The 22500-nt window shown below is 46.4% G+C and overlaps 1 protein-coding gene across 9 annotated transcripts in view; it reads right to left on the reverse strand.

Moving 5' to 3' along the window:
• Window positions 1-22500, reverse strand: part of LOC124001108 (teneurin-3-like) — a 476023-nt gene that overhangs the window by 142123 nt on the left and 311400 nt on the right. For 7 of the 9 annotated variants that reach the window (XM_046307667.1, XM_046307666.1, XM_046307664.1 and 4 more), the window contains 2 exons: window positions 20126-20357; window positions 1775-1873 (listed from right to left, as the gene is read on the reverse strand). In XM_046307667.1, coding sequence (XP_046163623.1) covers window positions 1775-1873; window positions 20126-20357 — 331 coding nt within the window. The remainder of the gene's footprint in view (window positions 1-1774; window positions 1874-20125; window positions 20358-22500) is intronic. The other 2 variants (XM_046307670.1, XM_046307668.1) reach the window with 1 other exon arrangement.

Here is a 22500-nt window from a genome sequence, read left to right on the forward strand (position 1 = left end):
AACGAGACACTTAGTTTAAACTAACAACAAACAAACACTTGAAGACCTGTGAAGTCTAAAACAGGAAGCATATGAACACAGAACAGACAGAGCATTCCAAAAATGTTATGGAAAGACATACAAGGACTGCGGTTGTATTTTTTAAATAAAAAATCCCCTTCCTGCAGTACAAGTAGGATTACCTAAGAGACCAGCTGGCTTGAGGTAATTACCAAGGTCAGCTATTTTAATCAAATTAATTAGTGTGTGTTTCTACTGGAGACTGTGTGTGTGTGTGTGTGTGTGTGTGTGTGTGTGTGTGTGTGTGTGTGTGTGTGTGTGTGTGTGTGTGTGTGTGTGTGTGTGTGTGTGTGTGTGTGTGTGTGTGTGTGTGTGTGTGTGTGTGTGTCACTGCTCATTGATTGAACCAGGGAGCAAGCCAGAGGACAGAGGGCTTCACTCTAGTTTCCAATCAGACCCTGGAGTGTGTTTGAGGGTGCTTTACTGTGTGTGTGTGTGTGTGTGTGTGTGTGTGTGTGTGTGTGTGTGTGTGTGTGTGTGTGTGTGTGTGTGTGTGTGTGTGTGTGTGTGTGTGTGTGTGTGTGTGTGTGTGTGTGTGTGTGTGTGTGTGTGTGTGTGTGTGTGTGTGTGTGTGTGTGAGAGAGGGTGTGTGAATGCCCTTGTTTGTGTGTGTGCATGAGAATGAGAGAATGTGCGTGTGTGTGGTTTGTGCTCGCGCACCCTCACACACACAAGCATACACCACATGCAGGTAAAGCTGTTTCTCTGATTGTGAAGTAGATCTCAGTACATGTAACATTGAGTATGAGGGAGGCAGGGAGGGGGAGGGAGGGAGGGAGGGAGGGAGGGGGGAGAGAGAGAGAGAGAGAGAGAGAGAGAGAGAGAGAGAGAGAGAGAGAGAGAGAGAGAGAGAGAGAGAGAGAGAGAGAGAGAGAGAGAGAGGATTTTAAGTTGTAGATCCACAACCCGATGTACAGGGATAAGTGTCGGAGTAGCAGAAGGAATGGATATTAAAACCAGGGAAGTGATTACTTAACACTTTAAAAATCCCTCAGAGGTGACGTGTCCGTCTTCAATTTAGTTTGCTCCTTCCTCGAGGAAGTAGCTCTCCTTCACGGAAAACAACTAAAACCCAACTAAGTGCGGGCCAGAACTGACAAACCCATCCCTGTATGTTTTTCAAATGTAAGCTGCATCCCTTTTGACACTCGCCAACCATGCCAAAGCCCAATTTGGATTAGCAAACAGACAGCCAAGGTAAGCAATTCGCCAAAACAGGACTGGTTTAATAGTGTCTTTTGTCTTGCTTTAGACAAGCACACGGACATTAAACAAGCATGGACACATCAGACAATGGGACATACAGAGCTGATTCTAGCTCTAGAATCATCCAGACAACACTGAGCCTTCCATCCCATTACATGGTAACGTCTTGCTGCTGTGACACACTGGGTGAAGTCCGGGATAAGACTGAGGGAATCTATGTGAGAGGGTTGGTAGGCCAAAGAAGGCAGTACGATTACAAAGGCTTGCATCCCAATAGCGTTACAATACGACCCCAAGGCATGCTTTCTACCCAGTGTCTTGTCTTATAGTGTGTCACCAATAAAGTTGTGGAAAACAAATGTACATGGGATTGGACATGTGCGTGATGCTAATCCCCCTGTGTGTGCGCTTGTGTTCTGCTCAGTGTTGCCAGGGGTTACACATGCGTAGAGGAGGACGACAAGCGGAGGGGATGGACACTCGGAGAGACTGAGATGGAGGCACGTACCCATCCCCATAGGCACCTTCGTGGCACGCGGGAGGGAACACATCCATCTCTATCAGGTTGTCATGCCCGTTTTCCAGAACGGCTTGCTTTGCTAATTTTCTACATGAGGGAGATGGAGATACCAGAGACATAACACAATTAGAGAAGCGTGTGTGTGTTTAATCAAAGTGTATTAGTATACAGCACAATTAGAGAGAAGGGAAGACTTGAGGAGATCAGTGTTATTGCCGACGTTATTAGTTTTGGCAGCCAGACACGTCGACACACACAGGGCGATGGGGAGATGGTCCCCCTGTGTGGACCTGTCTGGCAGACAGGTGTCACACAGACACACACAGCATGCAGGGTCGGAAGAACACACGCGCACGCACGCACGGGCACACGCAGTTGCGTAAAGACACACACTCTAATTAGGTCCCAAAAGCACACACTCAGCCACCTGATCATGCACACAGGCACACCTACCTACACACACACACACACACACACACACACACACACACACACACACACACACACACACACACACACACACACACACACACACACACACACACACACACACACACACACACACACACACACACACACACACACACACACACACACATTCAATATACAAGCCAAAGCCCTCGATCCAGAGAAGTGACATATTCGAATTTCTCTTTGTGTATTTTTCATCTTCACTTCTCTTCCACCTCCACCCTCCATTTCCACAGTGGCAGTGGAGGAGAGGAGAGGGGGATGGATGAAAAGAGACAGTGGAGGAGAGGAGAGGGGGATGGATGAAAAGAGACAGTGGAGGAGAGGAGAGGATGGATGAAAAGAGACAGTGGAGGAGAGGAGAGAGGATGGATGAAACGAGACAGTGGAGGAGAGGAGAGGAGGATGGATGAAAAGAGACAGTGGAGGAGAGGAGAGGAGAGAGGGATGGATGAAAAGAGACAGTGGAGGAGAGGAGAGAGGATGGATGAAAAGAGACAGTGGAGGAGGAGAGAGGATGGATGAAAAGAGACAGTGGAGGAGAGGAGAGAGGATGGATGAAACGAGACAGTGGAGGAGAGGAGAGGAGAGGGGGATGGATGAAAAGAGACAGTGAGGAGAGAGGATGGATGAAAAGAGACAGTGGAGGAGAGGAGAGGAGAGGGGGATAGATGAAAAGAGACAGTGGAGGAGAGGAGAGGAGAGGGGGATGGATGAAATGAGACAGTGGAGGAGAGGAGAGAGGATGGATGAAAAGAGACAGTGGAGGAGAGGAGAGGGGGATGGATGAATAGAGACAGTGGAGGAGAGGAGAGAGGATAGATGAAAAGAGAAAGTGGAGGAGAGGAGAGAGGGATGGATGAAAAGAGACAGTGGAGGAGAGGAGAGAGGATGGATGAAAAGAGACAGTGGAGGAGAGGAGAGAGGATGGATGAAAAGAGACAGTGGAGGAGAGGAGAGGGGGATGGATGAAAAGAGACAGTGGTGGAGAGGAGAGAGGATGGATGAAAAGAGACAGTGGAGGAGAGGAGAGGGGGATGGATGAATAGAGACAGTGGAGCAGAGGAGAGAGGATAGATGAAAAGAGAAAGTGGAGGAGAGGAGGGATGGATGAAAAGAGACAGTGGAGGAGAGGAGAGGGGGATGGATGAAAAGAGACAGTGAGGAGAGAGGATGGATGAAAAGAGACAGTGGAGGAGATGAGAGGAGGATAGATGAAAAGAGACAGTGGAGGAGAGGAGAGGAGAGGGGGATGGATGAAAAGAGATAGTGGAGGAGAGGAGAGAGGATGGATGAAAAGAGACAGTGGAGGAGAGGAGAAGAGAGGGGGATGGATGAATAGAGACAGTGGAGGAGAGGAGAGAGGATAGATGAAAAGAGAAAGTGGAGGAGAGGAGAGAGGGATGGAAGAAAAGAGACAGTGGAGGAGAGGAGAGAGGATGGATGAAAAGAGACAGTGGAGGAGAGGAGAGAGGATGGATGAAAAGAGACAGTGGAGGAGAGGAGAGGGGGATGGATGAAAAGAGACAGTGGAGGAGAGGAGAGAGGATGGATGAAAAGAGACAGTGGAGGAGAGGAGAGGGGGATGGATGAAAAGAGACAGTGGAGGAGGAGGGGGATGAGATGAAAAGAGACAGTGGAGGAGAGGAGAGGAGAGGGGGATAGATGAAAGAGATGAAAAGAGATAGTGGAGGAGAGTGGAGGAGAGGAGAGGGGATAGATGAAAAGAGTGGAGGAAGAGACAGGGTGGATGAAAAGAGAGTGGAGGAGAGGAGAGGGGGATGGATGAAAAGAGACAGTGGAGGAGAGGAGAGAGGATGGATGAAAAGAGACAGTGGAGAAAAGAGAGAGGATGGAGGAGAGAGGAGGATGGATGAAAAGAGACAGTGGAGGAGAGGAGAGGGGATGGATGAAAAGAGACAGTGGAGGAGAGGAGAGAGGATGGATGAAAAGAGACAGTGGAGGAGAGGAGAGAGGGAGAGGGATGGATGAAAAGAGAGTGGAGGAGAGGAGAGGAGAGGAGGGATGGATGAAAAGAGACAGTGGAGGAGAGACAGAGGGGATGGATGAGAGACAGTGGAGAGGAGAGGATGGATGAAAAGGATGGATGGATGAAAGAGACAGTGGAGGAGAGGAGAGAGGATGGATGAAAAGAGAGAGAGATGGGAGGAGAGGAGAGGAGGAGGATGGATGAAAAGAGACAGTGGAGGAGAGGAGAGAGAGGAGATGGGACAGTGGAGGAGAGGAGAGGAGAGGGGGATGGATGAAAAGAGACAGTGGAGGAGAGAGAGAGGATGGATGAAAAGAGACAGTGGAGGAGAGGAGAGGGGATGGATGAAAGAGACAGTGGAGGAGAGGAGAGGATGGATAGAGAAAAGAGACAGTGGAAGAGACAGTGGAGGAGAGGAGGAGGATAGATGAAAGAGACAGTGGAGGAGAGGGAGAGGGGGGATGGGATGGATGAAAAGAGAGGATAGTGGAGTGGAGGAGGGGATGGATGAAAAGAGACAGTGGAGGAGAGGAGAGAGGATGGATGAAAAGAGACAGTGGAGGAGAAAAGAGACAGTGGAGAGAGAGAGACAGTGGATAGATGAAAAGAGACAGTGGAGGAGAGGAGAGAGGGGGATGGATGAAAAGAGACAGTGGAGGAGAGGGAGAGAGGATGGATGAAAAGGAGAGGAGTGAAAAGAGGAGGAGAGACAGTGGAGGAGGGAGAGGGGATGGATGAAAAGAGACAGTGGAGGAGAGGAGAGAGGATGGATGAAAAGAGACAGTGGAGGAGAGGAGAGGAGAGGGATGGATGAAAAGAGACAGTGGAGGAGAGGAGAGAGGATGGATGAAAAGAGACAGTGGAGGAGAGGAGAGAGGATGGATGAAAAGAGACAGTGGAGGAGAGAGAGGATGGATGAAAAGAGACAGAGGAGGGATGGATGATGAAAAGAGACAGTGGAGGAGAGGAGAGAGGATGGATGAAAAGAGACAGTGGAGGAGAGGAGAGGGGATGGATGAAAAGAGACAGTGGAGGAGAGGAGAGGGGATGGATGAAAAGAGAGTGGAGAGAGAGAGGATGGATGAAAAGAGACAGTGGAGGGAGTGGAGGAGAGAGAGAGGATGGATGAGTGGAGAGAGGATGGATGAAAAGAGACAGTGGAGGAGAGGAGAGAGGAGGAGAGGAGGAGAGGGGATGGATGAAAATGAGACAGTGGAGGAGAGGGAGAGAGGGATGAAAAGAGACAGTGGAGGGAGGAGGAGATGGAGAGGAGAGGGGGATGGATGAAAAGAGACAGTGGAGGGAGAGGATGGATGAAAAGAGACAGTGGAGGAGAGGAGAGTGGAGGGATGAAAAGAGACAGTGAGAGGGAAGGAGATGAAAAGAGACAGTGGAGGAGAGGGAGGAGGGATGGATGAAAAGAGACAGTGGAGGAGAGGAGAGAGGATGAGATGAAAAGAGAGACAGTGGAGGAGAGGAGAGAGGGGATGGAGTGAGTGGAGGAGAGGAGAGGATGGAAAAGAGACAGTGGAGGAGAGGAGAGGGAGGATGGATGAAAGAGAAAGTGGAGGAAGAGACAGTGGAGGAGAGGAGAGAGGGATGGATGAAAAGAGACAGTGGAGGAGAGGAGAGGAGGGGGATGGATGAAAGGGGGATGGATGAGAGACAGTGGAGGAGAGGAGAGAGGATGGATGAAAAGAGAAGGGGGATGGATGAAAAGACAGTGGACAGATGGATGGAGTGGAGAGAGGAGAGAGGATAGATGAAAAGTGGAGAGTGGAGGAGAGATGGATGGAGACAGTGGTGGAGGAGAGAGGATGGAAAAGAGACAGTGGAGGAGAGAGAGAGAGGATGAAAGAGATGAAAAGAGACAGTGGAGGAGAGGAGAGGGGGATGGATGGGATGGATGGATGAAAAGAGACAGTGGAGGAGAGGAGAGGGAGGATGGATGAAAGAGACAGTGGAGAGACAGTGGAGGAGAGGGGGATGGATGAAAAGAGACAGTGGAGGAGAGGAGGAGAGGGGGATGGATGAAAAGAGACAGTGGAGGAGAGGAGAGAGGATGGATGAAAAGAGACAGTGGAGGAGAGTGGAGGAGAGGGGGATAGATGAAAAGAGACAGTGGAGGAGAGGAGAGGAGAGGGGATGGATGAAAAGAGACAGTGGAGGAGAGGAGAGAGAGGATGGATGAAAAGAGACAGTGGAGGAGAGGAGGAGGATGGATGAAAAGAGATGGATGAAAAGAGACAGTGAACAAAAGAGGAGGAGAGGAGAGGAGAGGGATAGATGAAAAGAGACAGTGGATGGATGAAAAGAGACAGTGGAGGAGAGGAGGGGATGGATGAAAAGAGACAGTGGAGAGAGAGAGAGAGAGGATGGATGAAAAGAGACAGTGGAGGAGAGGAGAGAGGATGGATGAAAAGAGACAGTGGAGGAGAGGAGAGAGGGGATGGATGAAAAGAGACAGTGGAGGAGAGGAGAGAGGATGGATGAAAAGAGAAGGGGGATGGATGGAGAGGAGAGGAGAGGGGGATGGATGAAAAGAGACAGTGGAGAGTGGATGAAAAGAGACAGTGGAGGAGAGGAGAGAGGATGGATGAGACAGTGGAGGAGAGGAGAGAGGATAGATGAAAAGAGACAGTGGAGGAGAGGAGAGAGGGATGGATGAAAAGAGACAGTGGAGGAGAGGAGAGGGGGATGGATGAAAAGAGACAGTGGAGGAGAGGAGAGGGATGGATGAAAAGAGACAGTGGAGGAGAGGAGAGAGGGGGATGGATGAAAGAGACAGTGGAGGAGAGAGAGAGAGGATGGATGGAGTGGAAAAGAGAGATGGATGAGGAGAGGAGAGAGGATGGATGAAAAGAGACAGTGGAGGAGAGGAGAGGGGATGGATGGAGTGAATGGAGAGACAGTGGAGACAGTGGAGAGGAGAGAGGGGGATGGATGATAGAGACAGTGGAGGGAGAGGAGAAGGAGAGATGAAAAGAGACAGTGGAGGAGAGGAGAGGGGGATGGATGAAAAGAGACAGTGGAGGAGAGGAGAGGGGGATGGATGAAAAGAGACAGTGGAGGAGAGAGGAGAGGGGGATGGATGAAAAGAGACAGTGGAGGAGAGGAGAGAGGATGGATGAGAGTGAAATGAAAAGACAGTGGAGGAGAGGAGAGGGGGATGGATGAAAAGAGACAGTGGAGGAGAGAGATGGATGAAAAGAGGAGAGAGATGGATGGAGGAGAGGAGAGAGGATGGATGAAAAGAGACAGTGGAGGAGAGGAGAGGGGGATAGATGAAAAGAGACAGTGGAGGAGAGGAGAGAGGGAGATGAAAAGAGAACAGTGGAGGAGAGGAGAGAGGGATGGAGAAAAGAGACAGTGGAGGAGAGGAGAGGGGGAGGATGAAAAGAGACAGTGGAGGAGAGGAGAGGGGGATGGATGAATAGAGACAGTGGAGGAGAGAGGAGAGATGAAAGAGAAAGTGGAGGAGAGGAGAGAGGGATGGATGAAAAGAGACAGTGGAGGAGAGGAGAGGAGAGGGGGATAGATGAACAGAGACAGTGGAGGAGAGGAGAGGAGAGGAGAGGGGGATACATGAAAAGAGACAGTGGAGGAGAGGAGAGGAGAGGGGGATAGATGAACAGAGACAGGGATAGATGAAAAGGGGATAGATGAAAGAGACAGTGGAGGAGAGGAGAGGAGAGGAGAGGGGGATAGATGAACAGAGACAGTGGAGGAGAGGAGAGGAGAGGAGAGGGGGATAGATGAACAGAGACAGTGGAGGAGAGGAGAGAGACAGTGGAGGAGAGGGGGATAGATGAAAAGAGACAGTGGAGGAGAGGAGAGGAGAGGGGGATAGATGAAAAGAGACAGTGGAGGAGAGGAGAGGAGAGGGGGATGGATGAAAAGAGACAGTGGAGGAGAGGAGAGGGGGATGGATGAAAAGAGACAGTGGAGAAGAGGAGAGGAGAGGGGGATAGATGAACAGAGACAGTGGAGGAGAGGAGAGGAGAGGAGAGGAGAGGGGGATAGATAAATATGTGATGATGAAAAGAGACAGTGGCGGTGCGATCAGAGATGGAGGAGAGTCTTTTATTCCCTCCATAAAGCAGGCTGTTTAAGACCACGCTGGCAGAGTCAATGTGTTCAATTGAGTTGTGGATAACCATGTTATATAACCCTGCTATAGGCTCTTACATACCCCTCGCCTCTCTCTCTCTCTTTCTCTGTACTAGTGGTGAGAACAGACAATAAAAGATATTGGAGCCAAACCAGAACAATAGTATTTTATATGTTATTAGAGGGATAATAAGTCTCCCTATTTCTCTAGTTACATGTTTCAATATGTTGTATTAGTTATCCCATTTGATACAGTTCACTGCACTGTTGGGTAGGGCTTGCAACTTAAAACTCTTTCACCCTCTCTCTCTCTCTGATGAATTGCCCAGTTAGAAGTCTTGACCACACATACCCTGACCTTAGTGACCCGTGCGTCATGGCAACGTAGCCCTCCACCCCAGACTGACCCTACTGACCTGGCCAAATGGAGATAGAACGGCTCTCTCCACTCCCATCTCACCGCGACGCACCACACCAACGTCATGCCACACCCCCGAGGGAGTGTGTGTTGAAAAGAGTGTGTAAGCGCTTACTCAGATACTGCATTTCCTTGTATCGTTTCCTTGTATAGATTTAGATGCACTTTAAATCAAGTTTTATTTAGTTTTCTATTTCCAGATTGGTGTAACACTAAAGTACGGTGTCCTGCAGGTATAAAATGTTCGTCTAAAACGGTATAGTCAGTGAAGCTCGTTGGTTTGGCTGTTGGTTTTCCTCACCCTAGTATTTTACATTCTTATAGCGTTCACACATTGTTTTAGCGTACTGTAAAGCATTTAGCTCCCCAGGGTGTTTGACTCTGTGTGTGTGTGTATTTACTACCCATTTGTCTTAGACTTGATTTATATTACCCATACATACACTACATTGGATATGCGATAGGCACTTCAGTGTTATTTCTGACCTTATCAAATTGCCAGGTGTCTGGATTGCATGACTTATGTGCAACACATTCCAATGATGTCTTTCATATTTCATTTCGTGGAAAAGTGAGAGAGAGGCATTTAGAGAAAAAGTCATACCTCAACTGGGAAATCGAATATGTTTGTTTAAAAAACAATGTAAGCGTTCTTATCAATCTCCTAATTAAAAAGACAATTAAGTCGAATGAAAACGGATTCTGCGTTTATGGGAAGAAATGGTGATACTTTTTAATTGAATTTAGCTACCTTATCCAGTTCAAAAGGCTCCTTTCAACCAAAACATTATCTTTGTTCGCTCGTATCAGTGAAAAGATAGAGACGAAATCTACGTGGAAACGTGGCTGGATTTAAAAACGTTTTGAAACTATAATTAAATATTTGGATTAAAAAAACCTGACAATGATAATAAAATCTAGACAAAGTTCAATGACTTCTTCCATGAGTATTGTAATCAAATGGCAACAGAGGATAGATATAATTGCTCTGTCCTTTAGATAGCATCTCTGTGCCCGATACCTACACTATGGGGCCAAAAGGGTTTCTCAGTGCTCTGATAGTGGGCCAGCCGCAACCAGTTTCCTTTGGCATAAGGGATTTGTAGAGGGACTGCAAGAGCAAAGGCACGCATGTGGCAGGGGCCATCATTGTTAATTGACTGGAGGTGGCCTGAAGTTGAGCAGCATTACTATGCTAATCCCCCCCATATCTCCTTTCACATCTCCAGAGCTCTCCAACAATGGGCTGAGGAGAGAGACGCTAACATTAGCATGTGGCCATAGAGACAATAATCTTAGCGTTAGCATGCTGACATATATAAGCGTTAGCACAAGGCCATAGAGAATAAACAGTTTATTAGCATTAGCATGAGGCCATAAATAAGCTATGTTAGCATTGAGGTCTTAAACACGCTAATGTTAGTGTTAGCATTAGGACATATGGATGCTATGTGAACATTAGCAGGAAGATAGAAAAGCAATATTAGCATTAGCGTGAGGCTATAGAGAAGACATGTTAGCACTAGCATGCGGCCATACTGTACAATAGCTAGAACTAGCAGTTTAGCTATGTCAACACATTCAATTGTTTTTTTCCCCCAGAACATAGCCATTACATTGAAGGGAAGTTAATGCAACATGGCAGGCTCAGAGAAAAGACAAGAGGCTGAGCTACTTGGAGAAACGTAATGGGGCGGGGGAATCATAGTTGTCGTGAAATCTAGGTGTTGAGTTGCAGGCTGGGCTAATGAAAGCTGATCCAGAGGTAGAGAGGAGGGATGGCGCGGCAAAGGAGTGTGTATGTTTGTCTATGAGATGTGTGTGTATGCATGTGTCTCTGTGTGTCTCTGATGTGTGTGTGTGTGTGTGTGTGTGTGTGTGTGTGTGTGTGTGTGTGTGTGTGTGTGTGTGTGCGTGCGTGCGTGCGTGCGTGCGTGCGTGCGTGTGTGTGAGACAGGCGTGGGAGGCAGTCCTCTGACACAACAGGTGAGAATGACAATGAGTCACGGATTGGGTGATGAGGGATTATCACCTCGGAATGAGACCTTTCACACTCCTCCCATCTCTAACCTAATCCCCTTGAGTACCCACACACCCCTTTTCTATCCCGACTGCTCTCTCTGTCTCTCTGTCTCTCTGTCTCTCTCTCTCATGTTATCTACGTATCCTTCATCTTCCTCTCCACCCCTCCTTGTCCTCCACTCAGACCTCTGCCATGCTATACCCATCCCTCTCTCATTCACAAAACAGCCCTCAAACACCTGGGCCTCCCCCTCCATCCATCCAGTTTTTAACTCATTTAAAACTCTAAATCTCTCCACTCTCATTATGTCCCTCTCCAAAATCGTCACTTCACATTTTCATTATCCTGACATAAGTACTATCAATCCACAAAAAAAGTACTATGTGATCCACAAAGAAACACAGAAAATAAAATGAAAGCCAAAAGGTATTGTCTCGATGACGACAGCCACAAAGCTGCAGGAGAGCGCAGACATTGAAGTCTGATACCCTAGCTTGACTTTGAAAAAGTACCAGTGACAGATGAAAGAAAGGAAAAGTGAAGAACCTAGCCCATATCATCAGCTCCTTCCTATAGGTGTATGGATATATGCCAATGTCCAGAATTGGCATTCATGGGATGGTGATGCTATAGCTTATCGCTCACAATGTTACCGGGGGCAACATTGATTTAATCCCCCAGGCTGTAAATATTTGTACAAACTTTATTAGGTAGTCGGCTCACGAACAGGACTGGAGAACATAGCCTTCCTTGTGTTTCTATAGATAGTGTGGGGCTGGTGAGGTCAGGGGCTGTGTGTGTGGGTTAGCTAAAGGCATACCACAGTTGGTGTGTGTTTAGTCTGAAGAGATTAACCTCGGTGTACATATGATAGGCCGGCTGTCTGTCTCTTCTCTCGAGGAGCTATGAGGAGCTATGAGTGCGTGTGTGCGTGTGTGTGTATGCGCGTGTGTGCGCGTGTGTGCGTATGATTGTGTGTGTGTTCACGTCTCTCTCGCGTTATGAGCTAAGGAGGAATATGGTGTAGCAAGTAAGAGATACTTTCAGTAAAATGAGAGACTTTAAGAAGCAGTTGATCAAGCCATTACAATGGTGTTGATCTGACCTTCTCATTTTCTCTACATGATAGTGGAATAATGTGTCTTTGATGAAAAGCTTGTCTCTCTGATATTCAGTGAGTGTTTAAAGGAAATAACCCCTGGGCTGTACAGACTTGCCACTCGGACTGAATTCCAGCCAGTGAAGCCGAGATATAGCGTTATCGGCGTTAAGTTATGGGTCACAATTCTGATTTGTATGCGCGTCTGTAACACGGTACAAATTATTTACAGAGACTTTTATCACAGTATTATCATTATTAATGTCGTTTTGTATTTCAAATAGCACTCAAATATTCACATGGTTGATATTGCTGAGTTAAAAACCTGTGTCATAATGAAAGGTGTAGTAAAATACAGTATATTGTCATCAAAAAGAGCAGTTAATCACTGTTGGAGTTTATTGTCTTTCTGCAGGGGAAGTTTATAAAGCATTAGGTTTATGGCAAAGGCTTTAATTACAGTCTATTCTGGTAGGCGGATAACAAGGACACATTTAAGTGACAGACACACACAGACACAGACAGACAGACACACACAAATGTGTTTCCTAAATCAGGGTTGTCGTTCACACCCTGCTTGGAATCATCTCCTTGCTCTCAGAAGCTATGTTTAGAGAAGTTGTGTGTGTGTGTGTGTGTGTGTGTGTGTGTGTGTGTGTGTGTGTGTGTGTGTGTGTGTGTGTGTGTGTGTGTGTGTGTGTGTGTGTGTGTGTGTGTGTGTGTGTGTGTGTGTGTGTGTGTGTGTGTGTCGGGGTATATAAGAAGCAATGCTTTTGTTATTATTTACTGACCATGCTGAGAGGACCCTATTTATGTATAGAGTTATTCATCTGCAGACGTGAGAGAGAGAGAGGGGTCTTTGAATGCATCAAGCACCACGATGTTAAGTGGTTTGTGACGTACACAGGTTCTAAGACAGACTCTTAGAACCTCTCAGAGAGAACTGAAGCTCTCTGTCACTGAGTGGAACCAGACTCTATACAAGATCTCAATAGGAGGAGACAATAGATGAAGTAGCAAAGGTGATGGAACACTAGAACACACAACAAGACTTTAGATGTAATTGGTGAAAGGCGCTAGCTAACGTTAGCTATAGTGTCTCCTCAACAGGGCTTTAGAAGTAATTGTCCTAGTAAAAGGAGTTAGCTAACGTTAGTTATAGTGTCTTCTCAACAGGGCTTTAGATGTAATTGTCGTAGTAAAAGGAGTTAGCTAACGTTAGCTATAGTGTCTCCTCAACAGGGCTTTAGAAGTAATTGTCCTAGTAAAAGGAGTTAGCTAACGTTAGTTATAGTGTCTTCTCAACAGGGCTTTAGATGTAATTGTCGTAGTAAAAGGAGTTAGCTAACGTTAGCTATAGTGTCTCCTCAACGGGGCTTTAGAAGTAATTGTCGTAGTAAAAGGAGTTAGCTAACGTTAGCTATAGTGTCTCCTCAACGGGGCTTTAGAAGTAATTGTCGTAGTAAAAGGAGTTAGCTAACGTTAGCTATAGTGTCTCCTCAACAAGGCTTTAGAAGTAATTGTCGTAGTAAAAGGAGTTAACTAACGTTAGCTATAGTGTCTCCTCAACAGGGCTTTTCAATGTTATTGTCATGGTGAAAGGAGCTAGCTAACGTTAGCGTTTGTCTCCAGGGGATTTTCTCTTTATGTCCTCAGTATTAAATGAATATGTGACAATATAGTAATCAGAGGAGTAATGGTGTAATCAGAGGAGTAATGGTGTAATCAGAGGAGTAATGGTGTAATCAGAGGAGTAATGGTGTAATCAGAGGAGTAATGGTGTAATCAAAGGAGTAATGGTGTAATCAAAGGAGTAATGGTGTAATCAAAGGAGTAATGGTGTAATCAGAGGAGTAATGGTGTAATCAGAGGAGTAATGGTGTAATCAGAGGAGTAATGGTGTAATCAGAGGAGTAATGGTGTAAATAGAGGAGTAATGGTGTAATCAGAGGAGTAATGGTGTAATCAGAGGAGTAATGGTGTAATCAGAGGAGTAATGGTGTAATCAGAGGAGTAATGGTGTAAATAGAGGAGTAATGGTGTAATCAGAGGAGTAATGGTGTAATCAGAGGAGTAATGGTGTAATCAGAGGAGTAATGGTGTAAATAGAGGAGTAATGGTGTAATCAGAGGAGTAATGGTGTAATCAAAGGAGTAATGGTGTAATCAGAGGAGTAATGGTGTAATCAGAGGAGTAATGGTGTAATCAGAGGAGTAATGGTGTAATCAGAGGAGTAATGGTGTAATCAGAGGAGTAATGGTGTAAATAGAGGAGTAATGGTGTAATCAGAGGAGTAATGGTGTAATCAGAGGAGTAATGGTGTAATCAGAGGAGTAATGGTGTAATCAGAGGAGTAATGGTGTAAATAGAGGAGTAATGGTGTAATCAGAGGAGTAATGGTGTAATCAGAGGAGTAATGGTGTAATCAGAGGAGTAATGGTGTAAATAGAGGAGTAATGGTGTAATCAGAGGAGTAATGGTGTAAATAGAGGAGTAATGGTATAATCAGAGGAGTAATGGTGTAATCAGAGGAGTAATGGTGTAATCAGAGGAGTAATGGTGTAATCAGAGGAGTAATGGTGACAGAAGAGGAGGGTGGTTAAAGTGGGCTTATTGAGTTAAAAGGTTATGATGGAGACCGTTCTCTAAGAGGGTGGTGGTGAGAGGGTATGTGCATCATGAGTGTGTGAGTAATTGTCATCATTTTAATGTACCCTATATTTACTTTTATAAGTATATCTGGCTTCATTATTTTACTATTGCTTCATTGATGCAACAAAAAAGAACATAAGAACTGAGATGGAGGGAAGGGAAGTCAAAAAAACAAACAAAAATGTAGCAATATTGTCTTGCAGAAAGTTGACTAAAGACCCGAGACAGCATCTGAAGCCTAAAGAAAATGGCCTTCTCTTGTACATTTCTAAGACAACACCGTGTCATTATTTCCCTTAAAGATGCAGCTGTTTTTTGTATGTGATCTGTCAACTGTTTTTATAAAAATAAATAATACACCTCATGCTGTCAATAACGAAAAATATTTCTGTTTTTATATATAGGATCTTTACTTTGTTGCCAGGCCGACCACCATAGTTGAGAAGATTTAAAGAAGACTTCACAGAAGGAGCCAACATGATCAAGATGTTGTAAGATGAGATGATGTGTAGTAAAATACTCCTCGTCGGCACACATGTAGTTAAACTACGTTTCCAATAAAACCTTAAAAGGGATGATACCTGCTCATCAACATCCTCTGGAAGAGAAAGAGAACTGTTGAAGCCTGGAGAGTCCTTCCTACCCTTGAATTATTACACTTTTCTTTCATCATTTCTTCTTGAGCCTCAATGTCAAAAATAATGTCTGGTTTAGAAATTATGGGCTTGATTTGCGATTCAGTTTGTGCAAGGGGAACATTTATCAAATCCCACCGTCACAGAGCATATTGGCAGTCTCTATGGGGGTGCCACAGGGCTCAATTCTTGGACCGACTCTCTTCTCTGAATACATCAATGATGTCGATCTTACTGTTGGTGAATCTTTGATCCACCTCTACGCAGACAACAACATTCTGTACCTCTGGCCCTTCTTTGGACACTGTGTTAACTAACCTCCAGATGAGCTTCAATGCCATACAACTCTCCTTCTGTGGCCTACAATACAAGTAAAACTAAATGCATGCTCTTTAACCGTTCGCTGCCTGCACCTGCCAGCCCGTCTAAAATCACTACTCTGGACGGCTCTGACTTAGAATACATGGACAACTACAAATACCTAGGTGTCTGGTTAGACTGTAAACTCTCCTTCCAGACTCACATCAAACATCTCCAATCCAAAGTTACATCTAGAATTGGCTACCTATTTCGCAACAAAGCATCCTCCACTCATGCTGCCAAACATACCCTCGTAAAACTGACCATCCTACCGATCCTCGACTTCGGCGATGTCATTTACAAAATAGCCTCCAATATCCTACTCAATAAATTGGATGCAGTCTATCACAGTGCCATCCGTTTTGTCACCAAAGCCCCATATACAACCCACCACTGCGACCTGTACGCTCTCGTTGGCTGACCCTCACTTCATACTCGTCACCAAACCCACTGGCTCCAGGTCATCTACAAGACCCTGCTAGGTAAAGTCCCCCCTTATCTCAGCTCGCTGGTCACGCGTTCCAGCAGGTATATCTCACTTGTCACCCCCAAAACCAATTCTTCCTTTGGCCACCTCTCCTTCCAGTTCTCTGCTGCCAATGACTGGAACGAACTACAAAAACCTCTGAAACTGGAAACACTTATCTCCCTCACTAGCTTTAAGCACAAGCTGTCAGAGCAGCTCACAGATTACTGCACCTGTACATAGCCCATCTATAATTTAGCCCAAACAACTACCTCTCCCCCTACTGTATTTATTTATTCATTTTGCTCCTTTGCACCCCATTATTTCTATCTCCACCTTGCACATTCTTCCACTGCAAATCTACCATTCCAGTGTTTTACTTGTTATATTGTATTTACTTCTCCACCATGGCCTTTTTTTTGCCTTTACCTCCCTTATCTCACCTCATTTGTTCACATTGTATATAGACTTATTTTTCTACTGTATTATTGACTATGTTTGTTTGACTCCATGTGTAACTCTGTGTTGTTGTACGTGTCGAACTGCTTTGCTTTATCTTGGCCAGGTCGCAATTGTAAATGAGAACTTGTTCTCAACTTGCCTACCTGGTAAATAAAGGTGAAATAAATAAAATGAAGAAAGTTCACAGTTGAGTTTATTTCCCTGACAGGCTCTTATTGTGTATACACATGAAACACAACCTCCCTTTGCACACAGACACATTTAGCCTGCATCCCAATTTTTATTGTATTAACTAGGCAAGTCCGTTAAGAACAAATTCTTATTTTCAATGACAGGAACAGTGGGTTAATGTCCTTGTTCAGGGGCAGAACGACAGCTTTTTACCTTGTCAGCTCGGGGATTTGATCTTGCAACCTTTCGGTTACTAGTCCAACCGCTCTAACCACTAGACTACCTGCCGCCCCACACCCTATTCCCTTTATAGTGCACTACTTTTGAATGACATTATAGAGAATAGGGTGCCATTTGGGATGCAGACAGGGAGTGCTCAAATCTGCTAGTGTGAGCCAAACATGTTGAATTAGGTGCCTACAAAGCAGAGAGAGGGAATCTGATACTGTGAGTACTCTGTGCTGTAGTGTTTGTCCATGTTGTAGCCAGAGCTTGGGTTAAAAGGCTTCCTACACACAGCAAGGGAGGATCTCTCTCTCTCACACACACACACACACACACACACACACACACACACACACACACACACACACACACACACACACACACACACACACACACACACACACACACACACACACACACACACACACACACACACACACACACACACACACACACACACACACACACACACACACACACACACACACACACACACAGGGTCATGGTGTGGTTTTGGACCGGGGCTATCCCGCTGGCTTTGAGTTGACCACTGCATTCCTGTTGTGTTTTTTTTCCTTCACCCCTGGGCCCCGTTGCCATTCCCTGTGGAGGTGGGTGGGGGTGGGGGTGGGGGTGGTGGTGGGGGGGGGAGTAACAGGAGCATTAAGCCCCTCTTGTTAATAATAGATGTCTACATATTGCTTTGTCAATAGGAGATGAGGAGGACAGACAAGTCATACAGGAGGATAGCATGGACAAGAGGAGGAGGAGAGACAGAGAGAGTAGAGAGAGAATGAGGGACATAAAGGAAGAGGAAATGGATGGCGAGGGACATGCTGCCCAAAACGCCTGTTGCAGATGAGGTCTGGGGTTATGGTTGGTTCTGGTGTTGGAGACAGATGAACCATAAAGGCCAGAGAGACAGAGGGAATGAGAGAGAGTGTGTGTGTGTGTTTGTGTGTGTGTGAGAGAGAGAGAGAAGAGAGAAACAGGGCCTCCCTTAGGAGAGCCAGGTGTGTTGTTCAAGGGTCCCTTTACACACTGTTTGTCCTGGCACTTCTCTGGTCATAAAATATAAAACTATACAGCCAGGGCTTTTCACACACATCACCCAGAGGCCCCCGGCCCTGCTTAACTCTACAGCTACACTGTCCTGTCCCTCTATTCCTCCATCCCTCTACCCCTTCATCCCTCTATCCCTGCATCCCTCTATCCTTGCATCCCTCCACCCCTCTATCCCTCCATCCCTTTATTCCTCCATCCCTATATCCCTTCATCCCTCTATCCCTTTATTCCTCCATCCCTCTACCCCTTCATCCCTCTATCCCTTTATTCCTCCATCCCTCTACCCCTTCATCCCTCTATCCCTGCATCCCTCCATCCCTTTATTCCTCCATCCCTTCATCCCTCTATCCCTGCATCCCTCTATTCCTCCATCCCTTCATCCCTCTACCCCTGCATCCCTCCATTCCTCTATCCCTCTATCCCTTTATCCCTCCATCCCTCTATCCCTGCATCCCTCTATCCCTCTATTTATGCCTGGTAATGTTACATAGCCATCCCTCTATTTATACCTGGTAATGTTACATAGCCATCCCTCTATTTATAATGGGTAATGTTACATAGCCATCCCTCTATTTATAACTGGTAATGTTACATAGCCATCCCTCTATTTATACCTGGTAATGTTACATAGCCATCCCTCTATTTATAACTGGTAATGTTACATAGCCATCCCTCTATTTATACCTGGTAATGTTACATAGCCATCCCTCTATTTATACCTGGTAATGTTACATAGCCATCCCTCTATTTATACCTGGTAATGTTACATAGCCATCCCTCTATTTATACCTGGTAATGTTACATAGCCATGTCAGTTTCTTCTTCTCCTCTTTTTCTTTCTTTCATTCGTTCATTATTTTTCTGGAGAAGAAAGGTGGGAAGCATTCTGGACAAAAAAAGAGCGAGCCACAAATTGACTGTTGGATATGAGGTCGGAGTAAGTGAGAGCGCTCACAAAAGAGAAGCGCCCTGTAACTTCTTCAAACACACACACATTCACTCTTGCAACTACACACACGGGCACATAAACAAACATGCAGCGCAAGTGCACACACACAACAACAGACAGACACACACAGAGACAGGAGGGAGATTTGTTGTATTGTGTAACAATTAAAGCATGAATGAACAGTGCAGGTAACTGTTTAAAACAGGGGGAAGGTGGAGGAAGAGATAACAAGAGAGGAGGTGGCGGAAGAGACCCATTAACACTATAACACCTGAGCCAGACTGCAGTCTACTAATAATACAGCAGAGGCACAAATTAATGTGTGTGTGTGTGTTTAAACCCCCCTGTGTCCCTAGTCATTGATTGACAAGTCCAAAAGTTGTACAATAACACGTGGGAGGAAAGCCTTTGTGACCGGGCAGTGTGTGTGTGTGTGTGTGTGTGTGTGTGTGTGTGTGTGTGTGTGTGTGTGTGTGTGTGTGTGTGTGTGTGTGTGTGTGTGTGTGTGTGTGTGTGTGTGTGTGTGTGTGTGTGTGTGTGTGTGTGTGTGTGTGTGTGTGTGTGTGTGTAAGATCCTCGTTCTGAGGAAGACTAGTGGTGGAGGGTTACACTAAAGAAATACCCTCATTGTACTCTCTGATTTTGGATTGCTTGGTGAGTTTCAGTGTGTTGCTACATCAGTATCAGTATCAAATGTTTGGGTTGCCAGATTGGCTCTGGTTTGATTTGCAAAGTCACAAATGGGTATAGTCACTGGGATGGCTGAGGTAGGGGTTGCCAAGTTGGCTGAATGTTACAGATGAGTGTTACGGACAGATGCTAGTTTGTCCACTTTAACTAGTTTCATTTTGCCAGTTTAGTAGCTAAGGCATGGTTCCCAAGGTTGACTACCTGCCAGATTGGCGGATTGGGTTGCCAGGTATTCTCACAAATAAAAAAAGACGTGATCATGTCTCGATGTAATCAAGTTATGAAATTATGGTTATTTTCAAATACAATCTATTTTAGTTGAAGTGTACAAATTATTATAATTATGCTCCGGCCTCCCCGACCATCGGCTCTGACAAAAATCGTCCCGCAGCTGAAAGTAGTTGCCTACCAGCGGTTCTGTTTTCCAGGTATGCTAATGTTATGTTATAACCCATAATGTCTTGATGTAGAGCAATCAGTTCCCAGATTTGAGATATAGGTTGCCAGGTTTGCTTAATTTACGTTTAATACAGTTGCCATGTATTTTTCTTACCTGCTCTCCAGTGGCACATTGCTGCCCAGGACCCAGCTGTCCTGCAGCGGCACGGACTCGGGTGTGGTTTGCAGCTCGGCGGGGAGGGCGGCCGGTGGGGCCGGGCTGGGTTTACGGTTGCGGCTGCTCAGGGAGTTGTGGTTGAGCGCGGTGACCGATGGCTGCTGCTTGTGGGGAGGCGGGGCTGGCGGCAGCGTGGACTGGCCCTGCTGATGGTGATTGGGCGGTTGCTCTGTATAGGAGAGGACATAAGAGATGTGGAAGGGTAAGTGATTTGGGGTTTGATGGAGAAATGAAAATACCTCTAACACAGTTAGTTACAGGTTTGAGGAAAGGAAGATGACAAAAAGATGACAGCCCCACACAAGAAACATTCAACAACAGAATGTTGTGTTCAGTAAAATGTACTGATGCTCATTGTGCCTCTGGAGTCTCCCTCTCTCTCCCATATGCTACCATCCTGGGTAATTAATCATCACACTTAAGTAAACCTATTTGGATGAGCGCAGGCATCATTACAACACAACATCTGGCTGCTATTACAACACTACAATGATGGACTAAACCAGTGAACACTGCTGCCACACACCCACAAGCACACACACACCCTCCTTCTCCTCCCTCAGTACTGCTCTGTTTACCTCAGAGCCTGAAAGATGGCCATTCTATATTTCTTAAATTTAACCTTAATTTAATTAGGCAAGTCAGTTAAGAACAAATTCTTGGGAACAGTGGGTTAACTGGGAACAGTGGGTTAACTGCCTTGTTCAGGAGCAGAACGACAGATTTTTACGATGATTACAGGTGGTTATACACGAGAGGAAGAAAATTTGGGAAGACAAATGACACAAGCAGTCAGAGAACAACAGGTCACAGTGAACATCGTTACAGGCTAGACCGCCTCTAATCTGCCCTCGGGGTTACAGTCTGAGAACAACAGGTCACAGTGAACGTCGTTACAGGCTAGACCGCCTCTAATCTGCCCTCGGGGTTACAGTCTGAGAACAACAGGTCACAGTGAACGTCGTTACAGGCTAGACCGCCTCTAATCTGCCCTCGGGGTTACAGTCTGAGAACAACAGGTCACAGTGAACGTGAACGTCGTTACAGGCTAGACCGCCTCTAATCTGCCCTCGGGGTTACAGTCTGAGAACAACAGGTCACAGTGAACGTCGTTACAGGCTAGACCGCCTCTAATCTGCCCTCGGGGTTACAGTCTGAGAACAACAGGTCACAGTGAACGTCGTTACAGGCTAGACCGCCTCTAATCTGCCCTCGGGGTTACAGTCTGAGAACAACAGGTCACAGTGAACGTCGTTACAGGCTAGACCGCCTCTAATCTGCCCTCGGGGTTTACAGTCTGAGAACAACAGGTCACAGTGAACGTCGTTACAGGCTAGACCGCCTCTAATCTGCCCTCTGGGTTTACAGTCTGAGAACAACAGGTCACAGTGAACGTCGTTACAGGCTAGACCGCCTCTAATCTGCCCTCGGGGTTACAGTCTGAGAACAACAGGTCACAGTGAACGTCGTTACAGGCTAGACCGCCTCTAATCTGCCCTCGGGGTTACAGTCTGAGAACAACAGGTCACAGTGAACGTCGTTACAGGCTAGACCGCCTCTAATCTGCCCTCGGGGTTACAGTCTGAGAACAACAGGTCACAGTGAACGTCGTTACAGGCTAGACCGCCTCTAATCTGCCCTCGGGGTTACAGTCTGAGAACAACAGGTCACAGTGAACGTCGTTACAGGCTAGACCGCCTCTAATCTGCCCTCGGGGTTACAGTCTGAGAACAACAGGTCACAGTGAACGTCGTTACAGGCTAGACCGCCTCTAATCTGCCCTCGGGGTTACAGTCTGAGAACAACAGGTCACAGTGAACGTCGTTACAGGCTAGACCGCCTCTAATCTGCCCTCGGGGTTACAGTCTGAGAACAACAGGTCACAGTGAACGTCGTTACAGGCTAGACCGCCTCTAATCTGCCCTCGGGGTTACAGTCTGAGAACAACAGGTCACAGTGAACGTCGTTACAGGCTAGACCGCCTCTAATCTGCCCTCGGGGTTACAGTCTGAGAACAACAGGTCACAGTGAACGTCGTTACAGGCTAGACCGCCTCTAATCTGCCCTCGGGGTTACAGTCTGAGAACAACAGGTCACAGTGAACGTCGTTACAGGCTAGACCGCCTCTAATCTGCCCTCGGGGTTACAGTCTGAGAACAACAGGTCACAGTGAACGTCGTTACAGGCTAGACCGCCTCTAATCTGCCCTCGGGGTTACAGTCTGAGAACAACAGGTCACAGTGAACGTCGTTACAGGCTAGACCGCCTCTAATCTGCCCTCGGGTTTACAGTCTGAGAACAACAGGTCACAG

The sequence above is a fragment of the Oncorhynchus gorbuscha genome, linkage group LG17, assembly GCF_021184085.1.
Source record: "Oncorhynchus gorbuscha isolate QuinsamMale2020 ecotype Even-year linkage group LG17, OgorEven_v1.0, whole genome shotgun sequence".
NCBI classification, from domain to species: Eukaryota; Metazoa; Chordata; class Actinopteri; order Salmoniformes; family Salmonidae; genus Oncorhynchus; species Oncorhynchus gorbuscha.